This window comes from Diorhabda carinulata, chromosome X (assembly GCF_026250575.1).
Source record: "Diorhabda carinulata isolate Delta chromosome X, icDioCari1.1, whole genome shotgun sequence".
Taxonomy (NCBI): Eukaryota; Metazoa; Arthropoda; class Insecta; order Coleoptera; family Chrysomelidae; genus Diorhabda; species Diorhabda carinulata.
The window spans coordinates 8,700,045-8,726,356 of record NC_079472.1 but is presented as its reverse complement, the minus strand read 5'-3'; the positions used below and the strand labels follow the sequence as shown (position 1 = coordinate 8,726,356).

The 26,312-nt window shown below is 31.6% G+C and overlaps 1 protein-coding gene across 2 annotated transcripts in view; it reads right to left on the bottom strand.

Annotated features, from left to right (window-relative positions):
* Positions 1-26,312, bottom strand: part of LOC130901434 (metabotropic glutamate receptor 2) — a 602,363-nt gene that overhangs the window by 458,717 nt on the left and 117,334 nt on the right. For both annotated transcript variants that reach the window (XR_009060283.1, XM_057812830.1), the window contains exon 3: positions 13,167-13,712. Coding sequence is in view for 1 of the 2 variants with exons in the window: in XM_057812830.1 (XP_057668813.1) it covers positions 13,167-13,712 (546 nt within the window). In the remaining variant the exon portion in view is untranslated. The remainder of the gene's footprint in view (positions 1-13,166; positions 13,713-26,312) is intronic.

The following is a 26,312-nucleotide window of genomic DNA, read 5'->3' as shown; positions in this document are numbered from 1 at the left end:
CACATAACTGGGAATTTTACACCGAAACGGTGACATCTTGATGGTATATATTGTATAAAGAACAAGTGTCCTTTGAATAACAGAAAACTTTCATCAATCTTGGAGTGTTTCTGAATATATATTTCAAATGGTCAACAATAATTCTAATTTTGCATGAAGAATTTACAAAAATTGGCATTGAAGTATTGTGAGTAAAATGTGTTAGCAGCATATCTGTCTTTTGATATTATTAATATCAATACTGAGGTGAATCTAAACCACTCTCTAAGCCAATCAATCATACATTATTTTTTCACCTGCGACATCAGAAGATTCGTAGCAAGAAACAATACACTTCTTTGAGAACCGTATCCTTTCAGCGCTTGAGACGAGCTTGAAGTTTAGTTGAATTTCGAGAATTAAAAAATTGTAAATATGAATTTTGAAGCACTCTAATTCCGTTTAAAAAAGGTGTTACCCTTCGTAGAGCCAGTATGCATTGGAATCATGAATTTTGGTGGTAAGGATTACGTATCCTTCCATTTATTCTCATTAGTCGTACATCACATGTTTTATCAGATTCAGAAGTTAGCTCATCAACATCACATTTCCCGTTGATGATATATCGTAAGACATTTCTCGCCGCTATCATGCATTTGCATTTTCGCCAACTTTTTTCGCATTAGACTCCTTTTTTCACTAATGTTCGATTAACGCCGTGAAAATTCATATAGTTGATTGATTATACTTGTATTTTGTGCGAAAAACTTACAATAAATTATAGTAAATTTGAATATTCACTTATAACCAGAAAATAAAAAAGCGTACCTGGAATATATGATAAACTAAACACCACCCTCTTATTAGAGCTATAAGAGGACTCGCAAAGAGACGCATAGACTTGTCAGAATGACTCAAAATAACCACTAGGAACGCTTTTCAAAAGATCTAGAACATGACTTCTACAGATTACTGAGGGAAATGTGGATATTTATAAGAAAGCAGAGGCAAGAAATGAAAGAGATAGTAGAAGTAAAACATATAGGAATGAAAACCTGGATAGACTACCTGAAAAGATTGTACCAAATCACAACAGAAGAACCGGAAACACCAGAAATTACAACTGACCAAGAGACCAGAATAAGTACAGGAAGTGGTGGAAGCTCAGAGAAAACTAAAAAACCGAAATGCTACATGCAGTGATGGAATAGCAATTGAACTTTCAAAAAATTGTGGGAAAGCAATGACTGAGCAGTTGACACTGTTCATTAACAAAATATTAAAACATAAAAAAGTACCTGAAGAATGGAAAACAAGTATACTAATTCAACTGTTTAAAAAAGGTGAGAGAAAAGAACCGGAAAACTATAGAGGAATCAATCTTATAAGCACCACCCTAAAAATGACAACCAAAATTTTAATCCAATTAATAAATCAAAGAATATCTTTTGAGGACGAACAACAAGGTTTTAGAAGTGGGAGATCATGTACAGACGCAGTATTTGTAACTAGAGAAATCACAGAATATAATCGAGCGGCGTTCATTTGCTTAATTGACTTGTCAAAAGCGTTTGATAGAGCTAGATTAAAAGACGTGGTTCACCTTTTATACAATAGATACACACCGTTAGACATCAAAACAATCGAAGATATATATGAGGACAACAATATAAAGGCTAGAATAGCCGGACAAGTTACAGAGGAAATAAACATAGGCACGGGTATAAGTCAGGGAGATTCCTTAAGCCCTCCTTTCAATCCCTTAATGGATGAAATGATGAAGGCAGTGAAAAGGGGGAAAGGCTATAAGATGGGAAATAGAGATATAAGAATGCTATCCTCATAGCAGAAAATGAAGACGACCTACAAAGATTGGTTCACATGTTTAACATAGCAGCAAACATGGTAATTTCATCCCAAAAAACAAAAACACTGGCCATTAGCAAAGAACCGATTAGATGTAAGGTAGAAATTGACGGTACCAACATTGAACAGATTATGGAATCTAACTACTAAGTCATCACACTATCAAGCTATGGTGATTTTAGAATCAGAAGTAAAAAAACAAATATAGAAAGCCAATAGAGCAGCAGGATGCCTCAATAAAACAATACGGAGAAACAAACATATTAGAGCGGAACTAGAAATTTAGAATTTACCAAGTTGTTATAAGATCAATAATGATATACACAGCAGAAACGCGACCGGACACGTCCAAAGCACAAAGAATGCTGGAAACAGCTGAAATGAGAATACTGAGGAGAATCCCTGGGAACACACTGAGAGAACAAGTAGCGACTTCATTAGAATATGTGATGTGGAGAAGATTAACGAGTGGTTATTGAATAGAAAAAAAGAATGGAACAACCACATAAGTAGAATGACAGATGATAGGGTAGTAAAGATCGCAAGAGACAAATCGCCGGCCGAGAGAAGTGTCGGTCGACTCCGGAAAAGAAGAATAAAACAGGCAGAATTTCCTATAGAAAAGATAAAAGAAGAAGAAAGAAGAAGAACCAGTATTGCAATACGTAACCCAAAAAATACTAGAGACAATTATTTGTAAACGTCTGACTGAGTCAATTTTGGTTGAAAGACGCTCACAGATGTTTAACCTTTCTTAATATTCAGCAAATATAGTGGTGTTGAGCACTAAATGAATACAAGACGCGAAAATACACGTTCAGATACTACGAGGAAAATATTTTTTTAATGAACATATACGTCCAGAGTAGTCAAAGTGTTAAAAGATAGTAAAGCAACATGTATGTATAATATTTTGGCGAAAGAAGATTTCTGTACATACCAGTATTCATCTTTGATTCAAATGAAATCTATTCTTGATAATGACATATAATTTTTTAACATTTTCTTGCTTGAATATAATTTCATCTAATTTTATTCTCAGTTATCTCATGGTTATTGAAATGAGAATCTATCCATCCAAAGCACAACTTTTCAGTTTTATGAAAATCAGAATGCACACCGAGTTAACTTTTTATCACATTCGTTCAGGCATATATGTCCCTTGCCAACAATTTCTAGGAAAATATAAGAGATGCAGCATAGTGGAAATGTAAGTTTGGCAGAGATAGATATTTAGTTTCTTTCACATTGAGTGTCTGTGAGTGAATTTTGAGATTTAAAACCGCATCATACATTTAAGAAATATTGTTCTCCATTTTTTCAGGAACAGTTATTCAATTCTAAGAAAGTAATTTTCCGAATGCATCAAATTTACTACTCACATTGATGAAATTTATTAATTTAGTGTCTGAAATATATAATATAACTGCAACCATTGTTTTTAAGTAATATGTCTAATTGTTTCACTGTATTCTATTACAACTACTACAACGCTACGACATTTACGTCTCATATATATTCCTCAGATATTTAGTTTCCGTTTCTCAGATTAGGTCTCTTCTTTTTCAAAATTAGTTCACAATAAAAAAATTAATCTTTCTCTAGTCCTTGCATCTCAAATATGTAGCACTAATCAATTGAATTATATGTAGTTTTATTAATTACAATTTGAAATTTACAAAATAAAGCTGTAAATTCTACTTCAATTATTTAGGTCTTTTCTATCATTTATATCTTTTTTGTTCTAATGAATGTGAACCATGTCTAAAAAATCATCTTTTTCATGTATTAGATTCTATTTCAAGAATTTTTGAATCTTTATAGTTGAATTTATGTTTTTTTTTTATAATTCATGGTTCGTTGATTCAGTTCACAATTAGTACAAGGCACTTGATATATAATATTACTTCTTTTGTTTTGCGGTGTTCTTGCTTTTAATTTAGTGAAATATTTGGATAATTTATTATGTCCTTTATGACTTATAATAATATCATATTTATTGCAGTAATTCGATAATTGTTGGGAAAGTCCTTGTAAATATGGTAATAAAAAATGTTTTATGTTTTGATGTTTCGTTTCTATTTTGTTTTTTAATTGATTGTATTATCTGTTTATCGTTTTTTTGAATTTGTTATTTATCGTTTTTTCGAGTAATTATTTTCTTTAAATGCAGTTTTTGCTTTTTGAATAGCTAAGCATCTGAATTCTGGATCTGATAGTTGGATAAATCTAGCAGCCAAACTTATTATCATTGATCTTTTTTGTGACATAGGATGCCACTTTGGTTGTGAATTGAAGTTTTTTATGATAAGAATTGAATTTTCATTAATGTTTTCAATTTGATTCATTGGTACAGCAGTAATGCAATCATCTACATATGGGAAAAAGAATGGAATATTTATATCAAGTTTGCTTATGATCTACCATTACCAATTGCGCTATAACACTTGAAATCGAAGCCCCCTTAGTACAACCATCAGTTTGTTTGTATATTATCTATAATACAACAACGTACTTTAAATATGAAAATGGAATATACGATATCATGTATCAAGTACCTTGTACTAATTGTGACACTGTTTACATAGGGCAAACATCTCAGTATTTAGAAAATAGACTAAAAGGTCCTCAATACAATGAAAAAATAGAACTATATTTACGAACCATAAAATATCAAAAAAACATGAATTCAATTATAAAGATTAAAAAATTTTTGAAACGGAATCTAATACACAAAAAAAGTATTTTTAGAAACATTCATAAAAACAAATGCTGTTTTAGAACAAAGTTCTAGTTTGATTTTATTCTTATTTTGATATTCATGCTGAAGGTAATCTATTGATCAATATAAATACGCAAATTGTCAGTGTCAATATTATATTTTGACTAGGACTCAAAGAAAAGTAAAAAGGTCAATTTTATCTATTTACAATATATATATATATACAATATATATATATAATTTTTTTTCAATTTATTTCTTAAACCTTTGGTATGTTTCTAAATATTTTTGTTTTTAGTCTGTGTTTTCAATATTTTTTAAAAAACGTTCTACGTTTCTTCAAGTATTTTAATGAAGACTTTCTCTTAAAAATTATTAAAAACACTAATTTTGAAACTATATATCTACTTTCAAAATTTCATCCTCAGTCTTGCGACTTATTTCATTTGAATTACTTGATTGGTCTCGGTCCAGACAGTTTTAAACTGAAATCGATCGGCTACAAAGTATAAAACAAATTGTGCGATTATAAAATAGAATGAATTCAAAAGAAAGTCATAATCTACTCAAGTTAATTACAACAATGTGATACGTCAATACTATTTACATTACAATAGATTCAAAATAGTATTTACAAGTAATAAGACGGAATTTTATTCCTCCTGAATTAGATCGTTCCACTGTTCTGTGATAAAAGTAAACAATGCTTATGAATACAAGAGAGAAAATGAAAATATTCAAGTTTTATTATTACTTACTGTATATTATAAGTCAAAATCAGATTTATTAATAAAAAGTTACTGAAAAATAAAAACCAAAAATCTGGAATATCCGCCCCTGACATCAATAGTATAATAATCAATTACAATGTGGTGTTTAAATCAGAACTGATTTATGTAAAAGAATTATTGTAGCAGTTAGTAGTATATTGATGGAAATAAGACATATATGTTCAATTTTTCACAATATAACTATAGATTAAGATTCATTTTATCATTTTTTCTGATTTTTTTTGGTACCAACATTTTACTATTTTAGCTAGCTTTCTTTGTTTCAGTTTCAAATCACATCTTTTTTATATTTTTGGTGAAAATAGACACATATCAATGGTTATGCATAGCATCCATATCATATAAGTTAGTCAAGTTAATAATAATTTTTTTCATGAAATAGTCTTGTCTCTCTAGCTTCAAATTAAAGTTTTACGTCCTCATGTACGATTTTTAGTCCAAAAAAATGTTTTTCTTCAATTTGAGTCCTGAGTTTCACAGTCACCCCGCAATACTATTATCACAGGATGTCTTCGTGACTCCAATGTAGCATCTCAATTAACTTGTCTTTTCATGTTTGCGACGTGAGAAGACAGCAACGACACAGTTCCCCATAATTATTAGGGTGCGTATTAAGGCAATATATGCAGTCGAACGAGAAAGAATAAGCACAACAACAAAAGATATTGGAAAGAAATTTTGTCGAGAAAGAATGATGTTTATAATTCGGACGAGTATGTATCGTCAACGTTATTAGATGGCGGTAATAGTGATAGTGATAGTGTTTTAGAATCAATAAAATCGTAAAATAAAATGTGCAACTTTAAATACTATAAACAGTGAAAAATACTCAGAACAAGCTGTACTCTACACTAGTTCGAACAAGAAGATTCTAATTCCGGGATCCTTTGGATAAAGTGATAGATTTCGTCTTTGAAAAAAAGAAGACACGTTACTGGCTGAAGCAATGAATGTAACTGTTGTCAGTGGCCGGGTGAACAGTAATCCTTAATACAAATCATATAACAAATAACAATTGGTGATTGTTTTGTGTATGCTACAAAGATAAAAATCACTTTAGAAGGCCTAATGGAATGGGGTGCAACACATTGGGAACATTGATGACAAATTTTCTTGACACTACTACACAACCTAATTACAAACATTCAGTTCAATATACATTTTCTCAGGAGATCATGACCTTTAATCTCTTTCATTTAAACGGGAACCTAATATTTTTCCTAAAAATCTAGATCCCAATTATGGATTATAAGGGAGTGTCCATTGAGAAATTTTCAACATAATTGGTAGATGTCAGGGTAAATAGGTCCCATATATCATGGCAGATTATTTCTAGATTCTGGAAAGAGACATACTTTAAATATCGAAACATTGAAAAGGTCAATTTAAGTTCATTTCGGGAATCAAATGAGTTTATTTTCAAGTAGAAAGACTTTCTTATTCAATGCACATATTATGTCATATATACCGAAAACCAAAGATGATAGCCAAATATCTACAAAGAAACTGTTTATTATTTTGGAAAACATATTGTAATTGTGAATAATGAATAAATAATATGAATTATAGTTCATACTCAAAATTGATGCGGAATATTTGTAATTTCTAACAAAAAATTATCAGTCAGATTTGAATTGGAAAAGAAAAATATAAGTGAAAGTATTAGAATGCAGCCAAAGAAGGAGATATTTGAAGTTGAAAAATGAAGTGGCACAAATACATGAATCAACGAAATTTGCTCGGAAGAAATAGTCGAAGAATGGAAACAACAATACTCACATTTGAAGATCGCTAGAAGTGTTGATCATAAAGCATATATAAAATATAATAAATTGATTATAAATAGCGAGGTATAACAGACTAAGTAACACAATGAGGCAGACAACAAAAGAGAAATAGACAAGAAAATTTTCCGGAAGCAAGCACATTAAATGTACAATTAAGAAAATGACGCAAACAAAGAAAAACTAATGAGTCAAATGAATGAAGTTAGATAATATCAGAATGGCTATAAACACGGATACGACAAAGACAATGGAACAAATTATAAAAAACAGCTACCAAAAAGGATTATGAGGTGAAGACAGAATAATAAAAATACAAATGAAGCGTGAATGGGAAATGAACTGATACAAGAATTTGCGATTCTTCGTACTCTCCATCTTTCCAGTATTTGATGGTAGTAACAGATAGATGCAATATTCACAATGAGTGACTCGATCATTCATCAAAAGTATTGCTCAATTTGCACATTTTGTATTCTTTTCAAATCACATGACTAACCACTATTTCCCAGTTTTCAGGCTTTACATTATATTGAGCCTCCAAATAAACTATTTACATTACTCTTTTCAAAAAAACTATGTCTTCTTGAAACTTCTCCCTCCATCTGCATACCAGTTTAAATGAGTTTGGTTCGCAACTATATGGTAGGGATCTAACAATTTCACGATATTCTGTAATTACATTCATTCCACATTTTCTCAATATCTCATAACATAGTTTTTCTTCTTACGGAATAATGTTCTTGATTTGGCTAATTCTTAAAATCTTGTTCAACCACTTGGTTGAGAGGAATATCCTGAAAGTCTCAAATGATAAGTTTTATTTGTATTATTTATCATTATTATACAGTTCTGAGGTGAAAGATCTATCATATGTTCGAACCCTTCTTCAAAACCATCAGCACTCATAATCTCATGGTATCACCAGAATGTTTCGAAAGCAATTAATTCACTTTTAATCTAACTGTTTGTGCTGCAAATGTGTAATATCATCAATCTGCCGTTCTATCTTGCTGGTGGATCTAAACCTGTAGATAAATTATTTGTAAAATCCTGTCTTTGAAAGTTTCATCTTGCCAAACTTCACCTGGTATTTTTCTCCCATTGATACATGTTTTATTTCAATAAAATATACTCCGGCTTCTCCGGTTTCTCATTTCTACATCCACCATTCATTTTTTGTTGATTTATTTGCTCCCAATTCTCAAAATAACATAATGAAGAAAAAAGAGCATTTAGTGTTTACACCAATTAATTAATGATTTCCTATATAAATTGCTTTGAAATAATCTACCATAAAATCATAGATTTAGATACAAAGAAATCAGAAAATTCAATGAAATATTGCTTTAAAATTAACAAACACGGAACGAAATATTGGTGAAAGGAACATGGTAAGCTTCTAATTCCAAACGGTAGATTTTTTTCAGGAACTGGGCGCCAGCAATTCAACGAATTCAAAGTTTAAAATCAAAAGAGAAATTATAAAAGTTTGTAATGCCTTATAACAATTATTATTATCTCATAACTCTGTATTGGATGAAAAAACAGAAGGAAAAGAAATTAAAAACAAACCATATAGGCTAGATATAATACAAGGGAGATTATCTGGATAAGACTATAGTTATAAATATCAGAATAGAATAAAATAATACAAATACATGGAAATGATTGAAAAAAACTGGGACACCTGAGAGAGATTCATCTGGAATTCCAAGCTTCGGAAGGAAGATTGACCAATTAGGAGGTGCAATTCGAGATTAACAATCTCAAAAGCTATATATCAAATTGTTTCCTATTTTTGTATGAGTTTCATAACAAATGAATTTATCCCGATTTATATTGCACTGTATGAATTTAATTTGATATAAACACATTCTCCCGCATCTTGTTATGCTAGTTTCATAACGGAGCGAAATATATTGTGCAATCTACTCATTTGAATGAACCATAATTCAAGGAAAATTATGTATTATGTTTTATCTATGGCTTGTGCTACCCAGTTTTATCCAAATTGCTTAGAACATTGTTTGCGATACTTGGAGACGTGATTTTATATTTCTAATGATATATTTGAATAACTTAAATTCATACAGGAGGAGTCGTAAGGATCTTTACACACTTTTACACATGTAGAGCCCCTCAAAGAGGATGTCATGATGCTACTAACAAGTAATACTTCCTCTTCCTCATTAATTTACAGGGTGATTTGTGGGATTGATCATAAACTTTAATTGACTATTGTGTTTACACAGCTCATTTGATTCTCTAAATGGTTTCATACCACAATATACTACTATCAAACATTCAGTTGGTGTTTGCTGAACCTAGAAATTCCAGGATTGGCTTTCGAAAAATCAATCTGAGTGTTGAATATTGCACGCTGAGCGATAAGTGATGTTAATGCTATATAAATAACCAATCAAAGGACATATATATACGACAGAGTTGTCGCAAAAATCGGCTCTTATCAAACTAGAATGATAAACTGATAAACAAACTTTGTGAATTTCGAGTATTTTAACTGTGATGAGTACTTACATCATATTCTTATTTGTGTGTCTAAATTCAACTACATCTTTACTGTTAGTTTATATTATCTCTAAGGGTAGAATCATGTTAATGATGATGATATGTTAATGATAAAAATTGTACCGAATAAAAAGAAGGAGTGTCTCCAAAAAGTTTCAAAATTAAGATTGGTGTTGACTGTTTGACGTTTCTTCATATTTCACACCCATTCTTATTATTGTCATTATCAACCGTTATTTATTTGTACCATAATTCATATTTCTCTGTATGTTTTGTACAATTTGGTGAAGCTATTGTGATTTTTGTGAAAAATGCCATATCGACCACAGAATATGTCGACATAATTTTTGTTTATGAGTTCTGTATTGATGGTGGAGCTGCTGCTACAAAATATTACAGGATAGTCGAACATATTTCCAACATTTGAGTCAGTTTTTGATTAATTGTAGAAAAATGACGCTATGCTTAGTGGAAGAACAGAACGACATGTAGATGAAGCGCAGGAAGATGACGTTATTGACGCTGTTACTGTGAACCTAACAATAAGCTAGTAAGACAAGTAAGTCGAGAACTTAATGTTACTCAATCAAAACTAAATCTAATAAAAAAGCATCTGTAGTCATATCATATTCAAACGGTCAGCGATTGCATCCGGGAGATGAAACTTTTAGGTTGGAATTTTTTAGATGGATTAACAATCATCATCAGACGCTGTACAGGATACTATTTACAGATGAACTTCAATTTACAAGAGACGTGATGAATAATTCCCGTAATTCATACCATACAATAAAGTGTGGGTAGAAGAAAATCTCCGTGCTATTCGACAATGTCGTTCCCAGTTCATGTTTTCAGTTAACGTGTGATTTAGTGTCTTCATTTTTTTGATAGTTCTTCAAGAGGACAGGTATATTTGGACTTTCTACAGAATGTTTTGCCAAATTTGATTTCTAACGCGAACGTTGTTCCCGAGGTTATATTTTCAGCATGATGGGGCTTCAACCTCCTTTTTACTGAGACATTGGGACATCTTAATAATGTTTATGGCAACAAGATTATTAATAACCATCAACAATTGATTGATAAAACTATACTTTGAGAATTTGGGAAAAAATGTGTAGTTGCCGCTGGGTTCTATTGTGAGCATCTACTTTATTATTTTCATTTTATTGCAATGAGAGTATTTTTTTCAGTTCTTCATTAAGCGTCTTAACTACATAATTTTGGTTATTATTTTCAAATTGTTGCTCGTTATTCATTATTGGTTACGGCTTTCTGTTTTTTGGTGTTTATCGTTACTGTTATTTGATACAGTTTGTAATTCTAGTTGAGATATGATATTTATTTAAAATTTGATCTTTCATTAGAAACTTAATAAACATGCTATGTGTTTGAAAATGTAGTTTGAAAATCTCTTATTGTATTAAAAACTATTATATAATATTCAATTCGAGTTCCTAAATTGATTTTTCCAAATCCATTCCTGGAATTTATAAGTTTAGCTTAATAATACTGTAATGAATTATGAAAAAATTTTAAAAAGCAAGCTGTGTAAACGCTATAGCGTACTAAAATTTATGGTCAATTTCAGAAATCAAACTGTAAAGTAATGAAGAAGTTGATACTTTTTAGTAGCCACATGATATCCTCCCTAAGGGACTCTAAATATGGTAGAAGTAAAGTTCCTCATGACTCGCCATATATTTTCTTGCCGCCTAATCTAACTGTATAGAATTGAATTAAGTTTATGTATTCAATGCTCATCAACTACTATAAATTTTAGTTATAGGTGAGATATATTTTCGGTAGAGCTAGAGTTCACAGTTTCTAATAATGTGCGAAGAGAAAGTTGATAAGATGAGGCTTCCAAAACTATGTCAACTTCCGGAAACTGGAAAATTAAAGGTTTATATAATGAATGGGTTCATTCTAAATTCACCCGATAAAGTTGAGGCGATGATATACGAAATTAAAGCGCATTATAATTAGAATGAGTAAAACCAATAATCACATTCTTGGCGATAGAAGTTGTTTGGTTAGGATTTCAATTGGAAATTCAAGGTATGAGCGATACAATTAGAAATTATTGGACCGGAAAGTGCTCATTTTCTTAGAAACTAGACTTTTATTAGTCCCTTTTTCAACAAAATTCAGAAATACATAGCTTGATAGAACATGGCACACATGCTGAAGATGAAGCGATTCTGAATATATGGTGAGATCTTTTTATGCAAGGTAATAACTTTTATAGTGAAACAGAAGTTATCCAAAACAAAGTTTTGGAAAACAAATTTTTCTTTTAGATCTGAAAAAGTCTGAGAGTTTTAAGAATGAAGTCTTTTTTATCTTGTTTTTTCATATAATTGATCAATAACTGTAAAATTTAAATGAGCTTGTAAAAATTTTTCCACTGATATTAATCGATGTTATTCAATTCTTTATTGTGCTGAAGCGACAGCATGAGAAGTTTTTGTAGAAATCTTAGTCTCGTTAACATCAATCAAATCAAATAACTGGTACATAATCGAGCCAACTGATGAACTTCCCGGTCGCAATTTGACCTATATTGGTACGGGAAAGAAAAATAAAAGATTGGTTCCATAGGAATTCCTGTCTTCTACTCACACCATTGTGTCTCCCTATGGTTATGATCCTAAATGTTTCGGCAATTAGTAGCAGAGTAATTTATTAATTATTTTCTAAAAGAATATTTTCTATTATATTGTGCCAAACCAACATGAGATCTAGAATTAACAATAACATATGATCACGCAAAATAATAGAACTAACCGCAGATATACATGGAATGGTTATAGAAACTCAGAAGGGACATGGTATAGCGAAAATAAAGACATCTACTTTCTGCCCATCAGAGGAGAACTGAAAGACAGTCACTTGTTACGATTCCGTCAAAATACCAGTGAGCCTAAAATATTCAGGAAAAAACTGCCCCAAGTGTGTTTAAGATATGTTTTATTGGAAACATTGTTTTATAATATCCATCTCATCATTTTTTGTGGATAAAATAGGTTTATTGTGGTCAAACTGGTTTTGATTAGTAAAATACAAACGTGGATCAAATTGACCCGTGGATAGTTCTAATGTACAACTCATGAGAGAATAGTAGTTAAGAGTTAGAAGTAGAAAAAATACGTCACAATTAGATATTTTTGATCTATCAAAAGTTACTTTGATATTGATTATAGAAATATAGTCGATACACAACAACAATACAACAATACAATAGCAGGCTGTTCAGGTTTATGATGCAACAAGAAAATAGAGTCTACTACTGTAATGCGCAGGACATCGCAAAACTATGAGAAATAATACAAAATTTCATCGAATAGGGTCGTTATATTTTTTATTACCATATAAAGACGAAATAAAAATGTGTTTGGATTATTAAAAATTCATAACTTCAAGTACAGTTAATATCATGAATAAAGTTTATGGAATATCACATTTCAGTGAATGAATTTGGAATCTTACCTTTGATAAAATCAACAGCCATTTCCAATCCATACGTATCCTTGTCACAATCGTCCAGCACATGAGCACCGAGAGTTATATTAGGTATAACTGTAAACGTCTTCGAGTTAATTTGGTCTATAGTATAAAGCATAGTTTCCAGAGCTTGTATGCCCCCTTGAGGCATAATAGGACCACAAGTTATGCTATCACCCCTTTCATGCACCATCATTAGACCACCTATGATTAGATCCCCTTCGACGACTGCTTCGCGTTTTACCGGCCAAAGATATTCCTGTTTAGCGTCGATCGCACTTTTATTGGAGACTACACCATCCTTCGTGGTTGTAGTAGTCTCACTAGTCAACGTAGGAAAATAGATTGATTGGTTTTGTGTTAATTGAGGACTAATTGATGTTAGTATGTTGAAGGGTAACGAACTCGATGATAAAGTATTTCTGTGTTCGCGTACATCAATTTCATCTGGTTGCTGAAGCATATTAGCTGGAACAGAAGTGGTTGTTTTCTTGTTTTGTAGTGGTGGCAATGACGTGGCAGTAGATAAGTCTGAAATGAAAATATCAATTTATCAAATCAAAAGTGATAATTACTATCAATTACTATTGTTTCTCAGATGTGTCCAAATAAATTGTGCGATAATTCTATCATTTTCAATAGCAAATTTGAGACAATGAGGCAAAATTTTTCAATGAGTAGGTTTGTTCCAGCAGTATGCTCTGATCATATTTCGAACTTTGGTGCACTACGCATGACTTGACTAATTTATTACGAACACGTACCCAACAATTACTTCTGGAAGACCAGCTTCAACACAGGTGGAAATAATATTAGAATCATTATTTTTCTTTTCATACAGGTACACATTCATGTGATGAAGGTGGATACACGATTTAAGATATGCGTTGACATGCGTGGATCTATATGTTCTAAAATTTATTACAAACATTTTTGTTCGTCTCGAAACCAGTACTTAAAATGTTCAATTTGTTGCTGAAACATAAAACTTTTGGTTCATTACATGAACTTGATACTATTGATTCATATCGCTTATGATCAAGCAGTCTACTGAAACAAACCTAATATGCACCTCAAAATTCAATGCAAAAATCATGTTTTACAGAATATCTCGTTTCCTCTACTCACTGTTAGCATGTATTAGAACAGTCAAGGTGAATTTCATACAATTTTTATGTGAAACCTGTGACACGAACTTGAGCTCCGATCTATTCAACTCTTTTAATAGTAAAGTCAGTTCAATGGAAGAGATAGGTGTTATTGATAGAGAAATACGAGTAAATTGTTTACAAAATCTTAGGTCCACCATGAGAGGGTGTATTGAAGTAGAAAAGATATGAGATTCCTAAGCAGTTTAGTTAGCAATATTTTGAATATTGTGATTTCACTTGGCAGATTTGAATAGAAGCATTGAACTTTAAATAGGTCGTTCAAAATTAAACTAAATTAACAATAAAATATAAAAAGCCACAAAGAAATATATAAATGGCAAGAATTTTCCTTTCAACGTCTATTAGACTAATTCGCCCAAATGGAAATTGAAAATTCATTGTCTGTCTGCAGTGATCCAAACTGTTCTCATTATAATCTTAATATTGCCATCAGATAACGTTATATAAATGTGAAGCTGATATTACTAACAATGAGAACAAATCATTAAATAAACCATATAACAAATCTAACAATTAACAACTACGTAATTAGTGATACCCTATGGAAGATGAAATTACACGCTGACCATATCTTTCATTCGGCTAGGTATAAAAATCTGAGTGACCAAATAAATAAACTTCCACGTCCTGTCCACCTCCGGGTATGTATGATTTGGAATCATATTAATTCTTGTAAAAATTTCAAATTCATAAGTTTCAAAATTCAATTATCAAATTGACGTCGATAGAAATATTGATCAATTGAAATATTGATTCTGGTTACTATACGAATTTTTATTAATTTTTAATTGGTTAGATTATGAATGAAGTTGAATTTTTATAGGTTGGATAAGGATAGTTGTAGTGTATAATGTTCAATATTGATTGGTTAATTTATGGATAAGATTAAATTTCAATAGGCTAGGTCATTATGAATATTGCTGAATATTTATTGGTTAGAATATAAATGACAAATTTTAAAGGTGAGGTCGTTATAAGGTGAAGTTGAAGTTTATAGGTTAAGTGAGGTTAGTTGGTTGTTAATCGTGTTGAATTTTTATAGAATTTGTTTTTTCAAAATCTAAAAGATATGTATAAATTACACTAAGGTTATTTGAATAGTTTTCTCATTAATGCATTGATAATTTTGGGCAATATAAGTTGTTTTGAAAAATAGACGTTCTTTGTAGTTTTTTTCAGTTGTCAAAATTTTGGCAGATCCATAATTCATATTGTGTCCTTCATGATAGACATGAGTCGCTAATGAACATCTATCAGGATATAATCTGCCATCACTCTTGTGGGAAGTTATCCGACTGAACAGTGACCATTTCGACTGACCAATATAATTTTTGTCATGATTTAAATAAGGTATTTCATTTACTATATTAGGCTATTCATTGATTGCTGTTTTATCTTTTACTTTAGTGAAAATAGATTGAATATTAAGGATTTGACTGTACGCTATTTTAATATTGCGTTGTTTAAAGATTCCAGAGAGATCCCAGTTTGGGAGTAACTGATTTTATATATATGAAATAATGTACCGAGCAGCCATCATGTTGTAAGAACAACGAGTGGCTAGGGGTATGTCTTTTAAAAGAAGTCTGATGCTGGTTCTCCTGCATGCAACGGTGATTCGTTTCGACTTAGTAATACATATTATTGCAATTACCATCATTAATACTATGAAATGTACCTTCATTTGATCACAACATTCGTGAAAGTATTTGAGGATAACACTATCTAATTTAGATTACTGCAGGTAGGCCAAACTTTCCATATAGAATTAAGTTTCAATTATCAATTGGGCGAACCTACTTTATAGGCATTTGGAAAGAATTCTCGTCATTTACATATTTCTTAAGAGATTTTGAGACCGAAAAAGACGCGACCTGTGGTTTTCGCTATTTCTATGTTAATTTAGATCACTTTTAAAAAATCTATTCAAACTTTTATGCTACTATCAATTTGTCAAGAGAAAACACAATATCTAAAATATATAAAACAACTAATTGCGTAGCTCAAAATTTATATATTTTGTATTTCTGAGTAACAGTTCTTTCAGATAACATCAAGCTCATATAAATCGGCTGAGCAAAACCCGATTTATAGGCATTTCTTTAATAACAAAATTTCCACTCTCTGAAATGGGTTAATCATAAAAAATTCTGCTTTCTCAATTTTATATTGTCAAATATGCCCTCTATTGGCGAACTCCAAAAGTCCCGCATGCCATTTTCCAGATCCTGCAAGACGAACACGTTCAAGTCAAAATCCAAGACTATAAATACACCTTTACATCCGATTATGTCAGTTGTTCCACAGGGAAGTGCACTATCTAATGTACATAGCTGATATTCATTTACACAACAACGTAACTACCGCAACATATACAGATAACACTGCTGTGGTAGCATTTCATCGGGACCCATCTATTGACTCTTATACATCGCAGACAAACTTGGACGCCATTTAATTGTGGCTAAAATCTAACCTAACCTCGAGCACATACATACTGAATAGGAGAAAGCAATTGAGTCCAGAACTCAGCAAACTCTACTAGTAAATAAGTCGAAGATACTAACTAATAATCAACAACAAGCAGCTAATACACAAAGTCATATTAAAACCCTTCTGGAGTTTTGGTATTCAAATATGGAGCACTGCATCCAACTCATATATAGCAATTCTAGAAATATGTCAAACAAAAGAATTATTATAAGTGATCCATAATATAACCAAATTACGTTATTGCTTATGACTTTCAAGTTAAGTCAGTTTAAGAAGAAATATCTCACTTCTCCTAGAAATATTTTTAGCGTATTGAAGCCCATCCTAACGTATTAGCTCAACTTCTAACGAGACCTCGTATCCAGTGAAGGCTTAGAAGGCATCTTCCGTGTGATCTGCCTGACAGATTTTAGTGTCATAGCGATGTGTCTGAAGTTATCCTCCAATCAAACTATTTTTTTCCAAGTGAAAGGAAATTATTCTTCCTACAAGATAACTTATATATTGCTTTGAACCATTTGGGGCCTTGTTCTTGAAGTTTCATCTTCCTTAAGCTGTACCTGAGATATAGCCTGATTTTTGAGACTTTTTATCCTATATATCCTAAGGACGCTCAAAATTGACAAATGTGACTATTCAAATAATGAAAGACCCAGCTTACTCCGTCATATTCTAAGGTTGATTTTTTTATGAAAGTGACTGTACTAATATTTTGTCTCATTTAAAATCATAGATTTCCTAAATTATTCTTATTTACATGATTCAATTTGGGTACAAATTGTTACAATATATTATAATCAATTTTTTATGCACAATCAATATCTCAAAAAAATATCCGACAAAAACAAGTTTGTCACTGCTAAGAAATATGTCACGAGCGGTGAACACGCAAAAACGTATAATTAAATTGAAATTTCAGTCTGAAAGAATGAATTTAGCTAGGAAAAGGTTCCTAAGAAGCGTTGGCAGCATATTATCATCAATCGATAAGAAGGCGCCTAGTTTTTTCTAGTGGAATATTTGGAACGATGTGAACGGACAGAATACAGTATTAACATATAGAAGAAATTAAAGAAACATGGATGAAAAATTTTAAGGTTCAGCTTAGATTATACATAAAACTGAAAGTAGCTAAATATCTCAAACAGTAATGGAAATAATTGTTAAGTTAGTACGTACACTGCTGGAAGACCTAAATGAGGAGCATAACGAAAGTACTTATTACATTCTTAAAAAAATTATGCTTATAAATTCAGTTATTCTCCGCCAATTTTGTGAAAATTAATATTTATAAAAACAGTTGTTCTCAGATAACATAAGAATAATGATTCTGTTTCAAGTCTGAGTCACAGTACTAGAGAATTGATGAAGAAAGCTAGAAAAAAATAACTAGAAGAATAGCGTGAACCATGTTCCATCTTTGTCCTATATTAATAGAGTAAGAGCGCGTTAGCTGAAGATCTTTGTTATTGTATAGAAGTTTGTCAGCGCATTGTAATGTCAAATAAATCAAGTGTGACATTAGTGATACAATTTATCCTCTTCAACTCCCTTTCTTTAAAAAAAGACCTTCACTATAGCCAATTGTGAAGGGATTTCTATACTATTAATGAACAGAAATAAGAGGGAAAAAATGTAATAAATACTTAGGATAAATTATATCGTATGTTATATATAAAACTAGTGAATATAATAACCTAAAAAAATTTATATTTCAATGAAACATGAATACATGAACACTTAAAACAGTTTCACCCTCAAAAGTTCGTATTTACTTAGATATATTAGATCTACAGGCCTGTCTAGAAAGTTTATTTACATCGTATTGCAGTTTTTGTATACTGTAATTTCTCTGCTTTTATCATTTTCTACCGTGCGATTCAGACCATTTACAGATATGACTGAAGATGGACCACTGAACCGTGGAATCAAGTTTTTGACGAACTTCATTAGTTACTAATACGTTATTTGCTGGTTTAAGTATTAAGCTTTTTGACTTAGATCTATTTGCGTTTTAAGCTATTTCTTAGCTAATCCAAAAAATTCTTTAGCTCTTTTCTACGCGATTTGTAGTCTGTATCTTACTTCTTGATTATATGAATCAACATTATAAATAGGATCAAAGTGAATACCACTTAAAATTTCAAGTGATATTTTCACCAAATAGGGAAAGTCGGGGCAAAGTGGCTACCATAATAGAAATCTGCTCCAAATTATGCCTAAACAAGAGAAAATTCAATTAGGTTACACATAATGCTTATTTGAAGAACAAGCAACAGTTTTGAAATATATTCTGGCTCTTCTAGGTGAAGAATTCGGAAATACAGATGAAAAAACTGTTTCAACTTAATTATCCACTCTACCCCATATGTGGGTCAAAGCGGTAGTAGGGGCAAAGTGGCACATAGGTCGGGGCAGAATAAACGACAAATTCAATACGCAAAACACAAAAGATATTGTAAAATTTTGATAAGGAACATAATCTATAAGCTTCTTAATAACAAAATAAAGTACAAAATGCTTACTTTAAAATATAAAGAGAAAACATATTATTCTGTAAAGCTAGACACCTTAAAAAACTAAAAAAAGAAACTATAGCTTGTCGAAGAATTCAAAGATGTAGTTAAAACACTTCTACTTTTCCATGTCTTTAAAATTCTACTTTCAATTTTCCCAAAATTTCTTCGTTAACTACCTTCTGTCTCCGGAAAAACAAAAATATCTTTCGACTGGCGGTATTTGTTACTTTCGCAACAAATTGCTATACTTAAGATGTTCCATATCAATTTGAAATTTATTGTTTTCGAATAATATTCGAAATCACTACCAGAATCATTAGAATCTGCTAGCTCAACTTCAGTTTAAGTGTCTGAAGGTTTTCAATTCCTTTTTGATGTTTTTTGACATTGATAAATTTATTTTCACAATTTTCTTTTTCTTTTTTGGTATCTTTATTGTTGTGGCTTGTTTGAGATCCTCATAATTCGGAGTCGTGGTTAGGATCATAGTTTTCCCCCTTTTTATATTTCGTTTTAGTGCACTATTTTTCGGTAAAGGTAGTATATCCTCGAGGGAAAAGTATAATTTCTCATTTGCACTAGGAACTGCGTTCTCAAGCAAAGGTGAAGCTTGAGAAGTTCCTGGTTATGAAGATGGAGTTCTTGGTGTGGAGGTAGTTGTTGTGGTGATTGACTTACTAATTCTACCGTAATTTGGGTGGTATTAATATCTTGAGAAGTTTCTGAACGTTTTTCAATTGGGGGTTTTTATGTAACTTCTGCCGGTTTAAATGAAACGGAAAAACATCGGGGTTATAGGGATAAATTCCAGTGACTTCAAAACCATTAATGGCATTTTGTGCAGGTGACGTAGGCCTCTAGTTCGGAGTCCAAAAAGCCTACTCTCCAAATGTAAGACAAAATCGACAAGTTCCAAGTAATTTAGTCCAATATAAAAACTGAGTTAACAAAAAACACGTAGTATTAGTTTCGTTTCCTGTAGGTTAACTTAAATTTACAATGCATTAGGTCGTATAAAAAAATTGATTTTAGATTAGGCTTAAATGCTTACGAACTTACATCTAAATATTACAAGCACTTGCTAAAAAAACAAATAAACAAACATATTCGCTTGACGACTGCTGACTACATACTGGTTAGTTTAGGACGCTAAAGGTAACCGTTGCATGATATACTGCTCATAGATGTCGCTGGGAAATAGGAATTATTAAAAGTCACTTTGCCCCTTGGGGCCGCTCTCCCAAAACTTCTCCTGCTAGTTCAAACGGTGTGTCATTGTGGTAAGTACTGGAGGTTGTGTTGTAACAAAAAGCAAAATATTGTGTCAACACATCTCAATCGGTATATGTGTTGTTTGCGCAAATTCTCGCGAAATCGATGAGAGCACGATCATTTCTTTGACATCCTCATTTCCATTTGAATTATCAGTAAGCCCTTATAGGTTTCAGATATTAACACCCATTGCTTTTGCGAGGGTTAACCCAGAAAAAGTCAAAAGCCTTTCTATATATGCTGTTTCCAGTATTGAGTGAATTGAGAACAAGTTTACTAGTGAAATTAAGAAAATCAATTTCACATTGTATCAACGTTAATATTGTCAGAATCCGAACTTTCGTCTTCCTCTCTTATTTCCTTGTCCAAAACCAATACATCGATTTTTTATAAACAGATATATGGAACTTAATATCTTACATTTAGAGCTTGAAATGATCTACTACCTTGTCCCTGACTTTCGCGGAATGTTTCTAACAAATATTGTATTTCTGCTCATATTAATTCTGATTTCGGTATTTTCTTCTTAATTACCTGTTTCGCTTGATTGGATATCACTTTAGATCGTAGAAGTGGAAGTAAATTGAGTGTATAATGAGAATCCAGCATAGACTATTTAATAAATAAGGAACTAATTCCACTACGGTTAAAAAATAGTTATTATTAAGAAAATGTATAAGTACTACAAAACCAACCAGTACGAAATCGATCTGGGGTTGGTGATAAACGTCAAAAATCATTCATCAGGTGTCATATTTTTCCAATACAGAAGGATCGCAAGACGTATTACATTTGCATAAAGTGTAATGTTTACATTTGCCTAGAGCATGTTACTCAGATCGCCACCGAATGTAGAGCTCAATAGTACAAAGCAATTGAATAATTTTAACGCTTTGAATGATTTATTTTCTATGGTTTTCTGTTGGTATTTTTTTTTTGGTTTTATCCAACAAAATGGAAGATATGTTTTTGTTATTGATGAAAATATATTTTAACTAATCATTCGAATGGGTTTCTAATTATATTTTTTAATATTATTGACAAATTGGTAGTAGACAGAATAAATAAAAATGTTTCTCAACAGAAACTTTTTAAATATATCAGCGCAGGGTTGATATAGTATCACTGACAATGAAGGCGGTAGAATCGTTTGTTATTTTCCACTTCTACCATATTCCTTCTTTCTTCAACTAAGAATAGAACTACCAGGATCTGGCAATGCACATGAACATATATCCGCGTGTTCCTTGCTGTTATTATTATATATTCTACCATCTTCCGGATTCCATCTGAAGGAATAATTGAGAGAATTCTCAATTTGTTATAATAATAAATAGAAAACGAATATCTTTGACAGTTACCACTTTATAGATTTTCTAAAAGGAGTGGAAATAACAGATCAGCTGTAATCACTGGGTTCTCATTATCACGCCAGTGTCCCCCAAGAAAGGGCGACACAATAGATCCTCAGGGTCGCAGTGTATATGACACCCCAATATCTAGATATACACATACTTACATATAGATTCTGCTTTTATAGGATCCAAATTTTAGGCATTCTTTTTTTTCCTCGATGTAAACATGGCGTTTATTCGTTTCTTTTTATTGCTCTCAATCCCTATGCTTCAGCAGCTCGTATTCTCTCCTATTTTCTACCAGCTTGTGTAATAGCTTCCAAAATTCTATAGGTTTTTATTGATATTTTTCATTTATCTCTATTAATATATCTAACTAACGATATATCTTACAATTATTTGCGTCTCAATTTGAGCGAATCTTCAAACTACAAAAGAGAGACTTCTTGAAAGGATTAAAATTTCTGACTCTTCCTTCCTCATTCGTCTTTGTATCCGTTTGCCTAATTCTTAAGGAGGGTCCTCCAATTTCAGAAAGATCGTTGCACGGGTATCCACTTAGGAACGCGGAGCACGACCTTTACCTACCTACTTCACGATCAAAATTAGTTAAGGGCTCAATACTTTACAATGTAAAAAAATTTACAATCACTTGCCAATTGAAACTAAATCGATATCATCTTTTCCCGCTTTCCGCAATAATTTGAGTTTATATTTACCGCAAAGTGCCTTCTACTCTGTAAACGATTTCTATTCTAGTAATAATATTTAATTCTGATCATGCTGCATATTACTTTAATTTTTGCCATGGACTTATTCACCAATTATTACCTATTACTATTACCTATAATTTAGTTGCTCATTATGGTTTTATTCTCTCTATTAAAATTTTATTTCATTTGTTTTATCCTTATTCAGTTATTTTCATGTTTGTTTTTGTTTTTGTCTACAAATTGTAACAATTTTTTGACATTTCTCTCTCTCTCTCTCTCTCTCTCAAAAGATCTGGAATAAATAAACGCAAAGTGACAGATTCTATAGAAAAACAAACTTAGAAAGATAAATTGGTTACACGTTAACTACGTTGGATTTCCAAAAAAAGCATCAATCAGTATCGACAAAAAGCTATTTTGGTACACTTAATTCGGACACGAACATGCAGCTTAGTGAACGACAATAATTTAACGTCCTTTAAATAAAGGAGTAGGATATAGAGAAAATCCTGAACTGTGAAGTGAAAAAGTATGTTGCCTAGGAAAAAACGATACACATAATTTTCGGTATCAGTTTTCATGGAAATATTCAGAATAGAATCGAAGGAACCAACTGGAATTGAAACTAACATATGAATCTCTGATATAATATTTTTCCAAAAAATTTCAGTAGTAGTACTACAAATTATTGGAGACTTCACTTTAATTTTTCTATTTTCTCACATAAATTATATTTTTAGCGATGAAATTGGAACGAAATGTCCAGCTTCTATCAGTCCTCAAGCACCGCTTTTGATTTACCAATTGGAGCTTGATGATCTCATGAGAGATTTTGATTGTGTTGAATTCAAGACTGACACGGTGGATCTGGTTAAAGTTACCACGTTAACGTAACAGTTTATATGTTGATTTGTTTTCTAAGGATAAGGACTTAGTGTACAGCAATCTCATTAAGGGTTTGATGTTAAAACTGGGTTATGAAAATAGGTCAGAGAAATGTAGACTCTTCATTGATTTCTCAAAGCCTGAAGAATGTACCGCTCCATAACAGAAATAAATTTCCATCACTACCTTCAGCTGACTTAGTTCATTTGGAAGAATTATTACTAGTCTTAAAAAACATAGAATATAGCAAAGACCAATGGTTAGTCTGTGCAGGTTTGGAAGTTGTTGCTTTGGCTTTAGGACTGCAAGTCGGCTACAAATAATACTGTTGCATTTTATGCGAGTATAACAACGGAGATAGAAATGAACATTATGTAAGAGCAATATGGCCGCAAAGAACTGAGTAAAAAATTATTATCTCCTTTGCACATCAAACTGGGGCTAAACAAAAATTCTGTGAATGCCAAGGACAAAGATAAAAAAGTTTTCAAATTTTGAAACAAGAATGTTTTCTTTGAGTGACGTTAAAATGGAGAAATGGTCAAATATTTCACGTCTTAACTCGAACTTGACCTTTTCGAATAAAATATAGTCGGAGGGGGACAAATTGGTATCATATGGTGGGTGTTCAATATCCGTGCTAGCTACATTCATGTACAGTACCGTTGGAAAACAAAGTAGTGTGATCTGGAGCATTGTCATGAAGTAAGCGCATACATCGGCTGATTTTTCCGCGCCTTTGTCTGATACTAACTGACTTAGTGAGTCAGAGTGAGGTTTAGTGGTCGTTTGAGCTCTAATGTAATGAAATAAAAGTAGCAATTTGAATTGGATTGAAAGAAAACCGCAGTGCATAAATTTGTTCCGTAAAGTGAGGGATTCCAACAGATATTATTAGAAAAAAGAAGTTCATTTTAACGAATGAAGGAATAAATAAGGTAAAACGAGAATTGGAACATGGAACTTGAAAAAATAAAAAAGATCACTTTTTTTGAGAATATGAACGCAGCATCAATTAAGAGGAACTTATAAAGGGTAAAAAATACTGAGGAAGATTGCTGATAGATACGACTCAAACAAAAAATATACGTTTAGGTTATGACGATCGAATAGTGGAATTATTGGAGTTGGTAATTGTTTGAATTAGTGGGTTTGTGTAGAATTTGAGACTCCTTATAAATGTAAGATTCAGGAAGAATTACCGAATAAATTAACAGTATTTCTTCTAAGTGGACTGAACTTCTCTTTTTTCAAACTTTATTTTTCAACGCGTAGAACAGCTGAATGTTCAACTATTGAAATATATAGAAATACCGTGAAATTAAGGTACAAATTTAAACTAGCACCTTGTATAGCTTGTTTCACATTTACTAGGATATGTACTCAGTCGGATGATGTAGCCTAATATATTTTTATCGTATATTTCGTTCACACACTGTACTCTACTATAGAAGTAATCTGTTTCTACTTGATCAATTCTTTAGAAATTTCTCAGTAGAATGTACGGTATGTGTATATTTCCATTTTACCTAGGGAATCGATTCAACCGCTCGACAATATAATTTCAGCGATACGTTCGTTTGGTTCCTAATCAATAAAGTCGGTCCAAATCTTTCACAATGGTATCAATTTTGAAATCGTTTAGTCTCTATAGTATCCTTTCTCATCTTTTTTATTCGGTTGATCTTTTGTCTCTTTGTTTACATGAGTTTCAGTGATTATTTTCGATCTTATTCCATTTCTTACTTTACAAGCCTAATAAAATAAACGTATATTCAATTTGCAGCGAACAATTTCAATGCATACTGAAACTGTTAGTTTTTTCTTTTTTTCAGTTTTTCATAAAGGTATCGAGCTTCTCCATTCTTTTGTGATATTTTTCCAGATCTTTTCTCAATTTAAAAATAACAAGCATTTTATTTTTGTCCCATATAGCGTTGATACAATTCAGATGCGAAAGCTTGTTCTCACATGTCAACTATTTCGTTGTAATTGTCATTTTCGTAACTTAACATGAGCTTAATAATAATAATTTTGCACGAGAAAATGTATCTTATGGACAATAGAGGATTGAATCTCCTTTAAAGGCTCAGATAGACATGTCAGAGTGTGAAGACTACAAGGAATGAGATATGTTCAAGCATCTATTCCTAAAAATCTTGAAGATTGTGTCTTGTACTATTTATGGTTATTTTTGAAGAAGAATTAACCTTTGGGATCAGATGAGGAAACTTTCACGGGAGCATGTAATGGCCTCTAGAAATTTCGAGACATATATTGATATTGAATACTACCCAGCATGTGGAATCTGAAAGAGTATTGCTTGCAGATCAAAATAACAACAGTTGTGGGATAAAAATCCACTCAAGTCGAACGCTCGCGGTCAACAGTCTATAGCAAAAAATTCATAATTTTCATTATATTATTTGAACATCTCAAAACCATTGATTTCACCTTTATAATGGGTGGTCATGTTGTTATTGACTTATTTTTTACATAAGAAAAATATCAAACGAAAAGGAATCTTAAGTAAGGAGAGAGAAATTACGAGCTTAAATTCGCCAAAATTAAAATTGGAATAAATATTTGAATTTCTGTTCAACAAACATTTGTAGATATCGGTAGATAACTCATATTTTTGTCTCTTTTCAATATAAATGAGTCAGAGAGTACAAGGCAAATCGCATCCCATATATTTTCACTCTTGCTCTTATAAAAACGG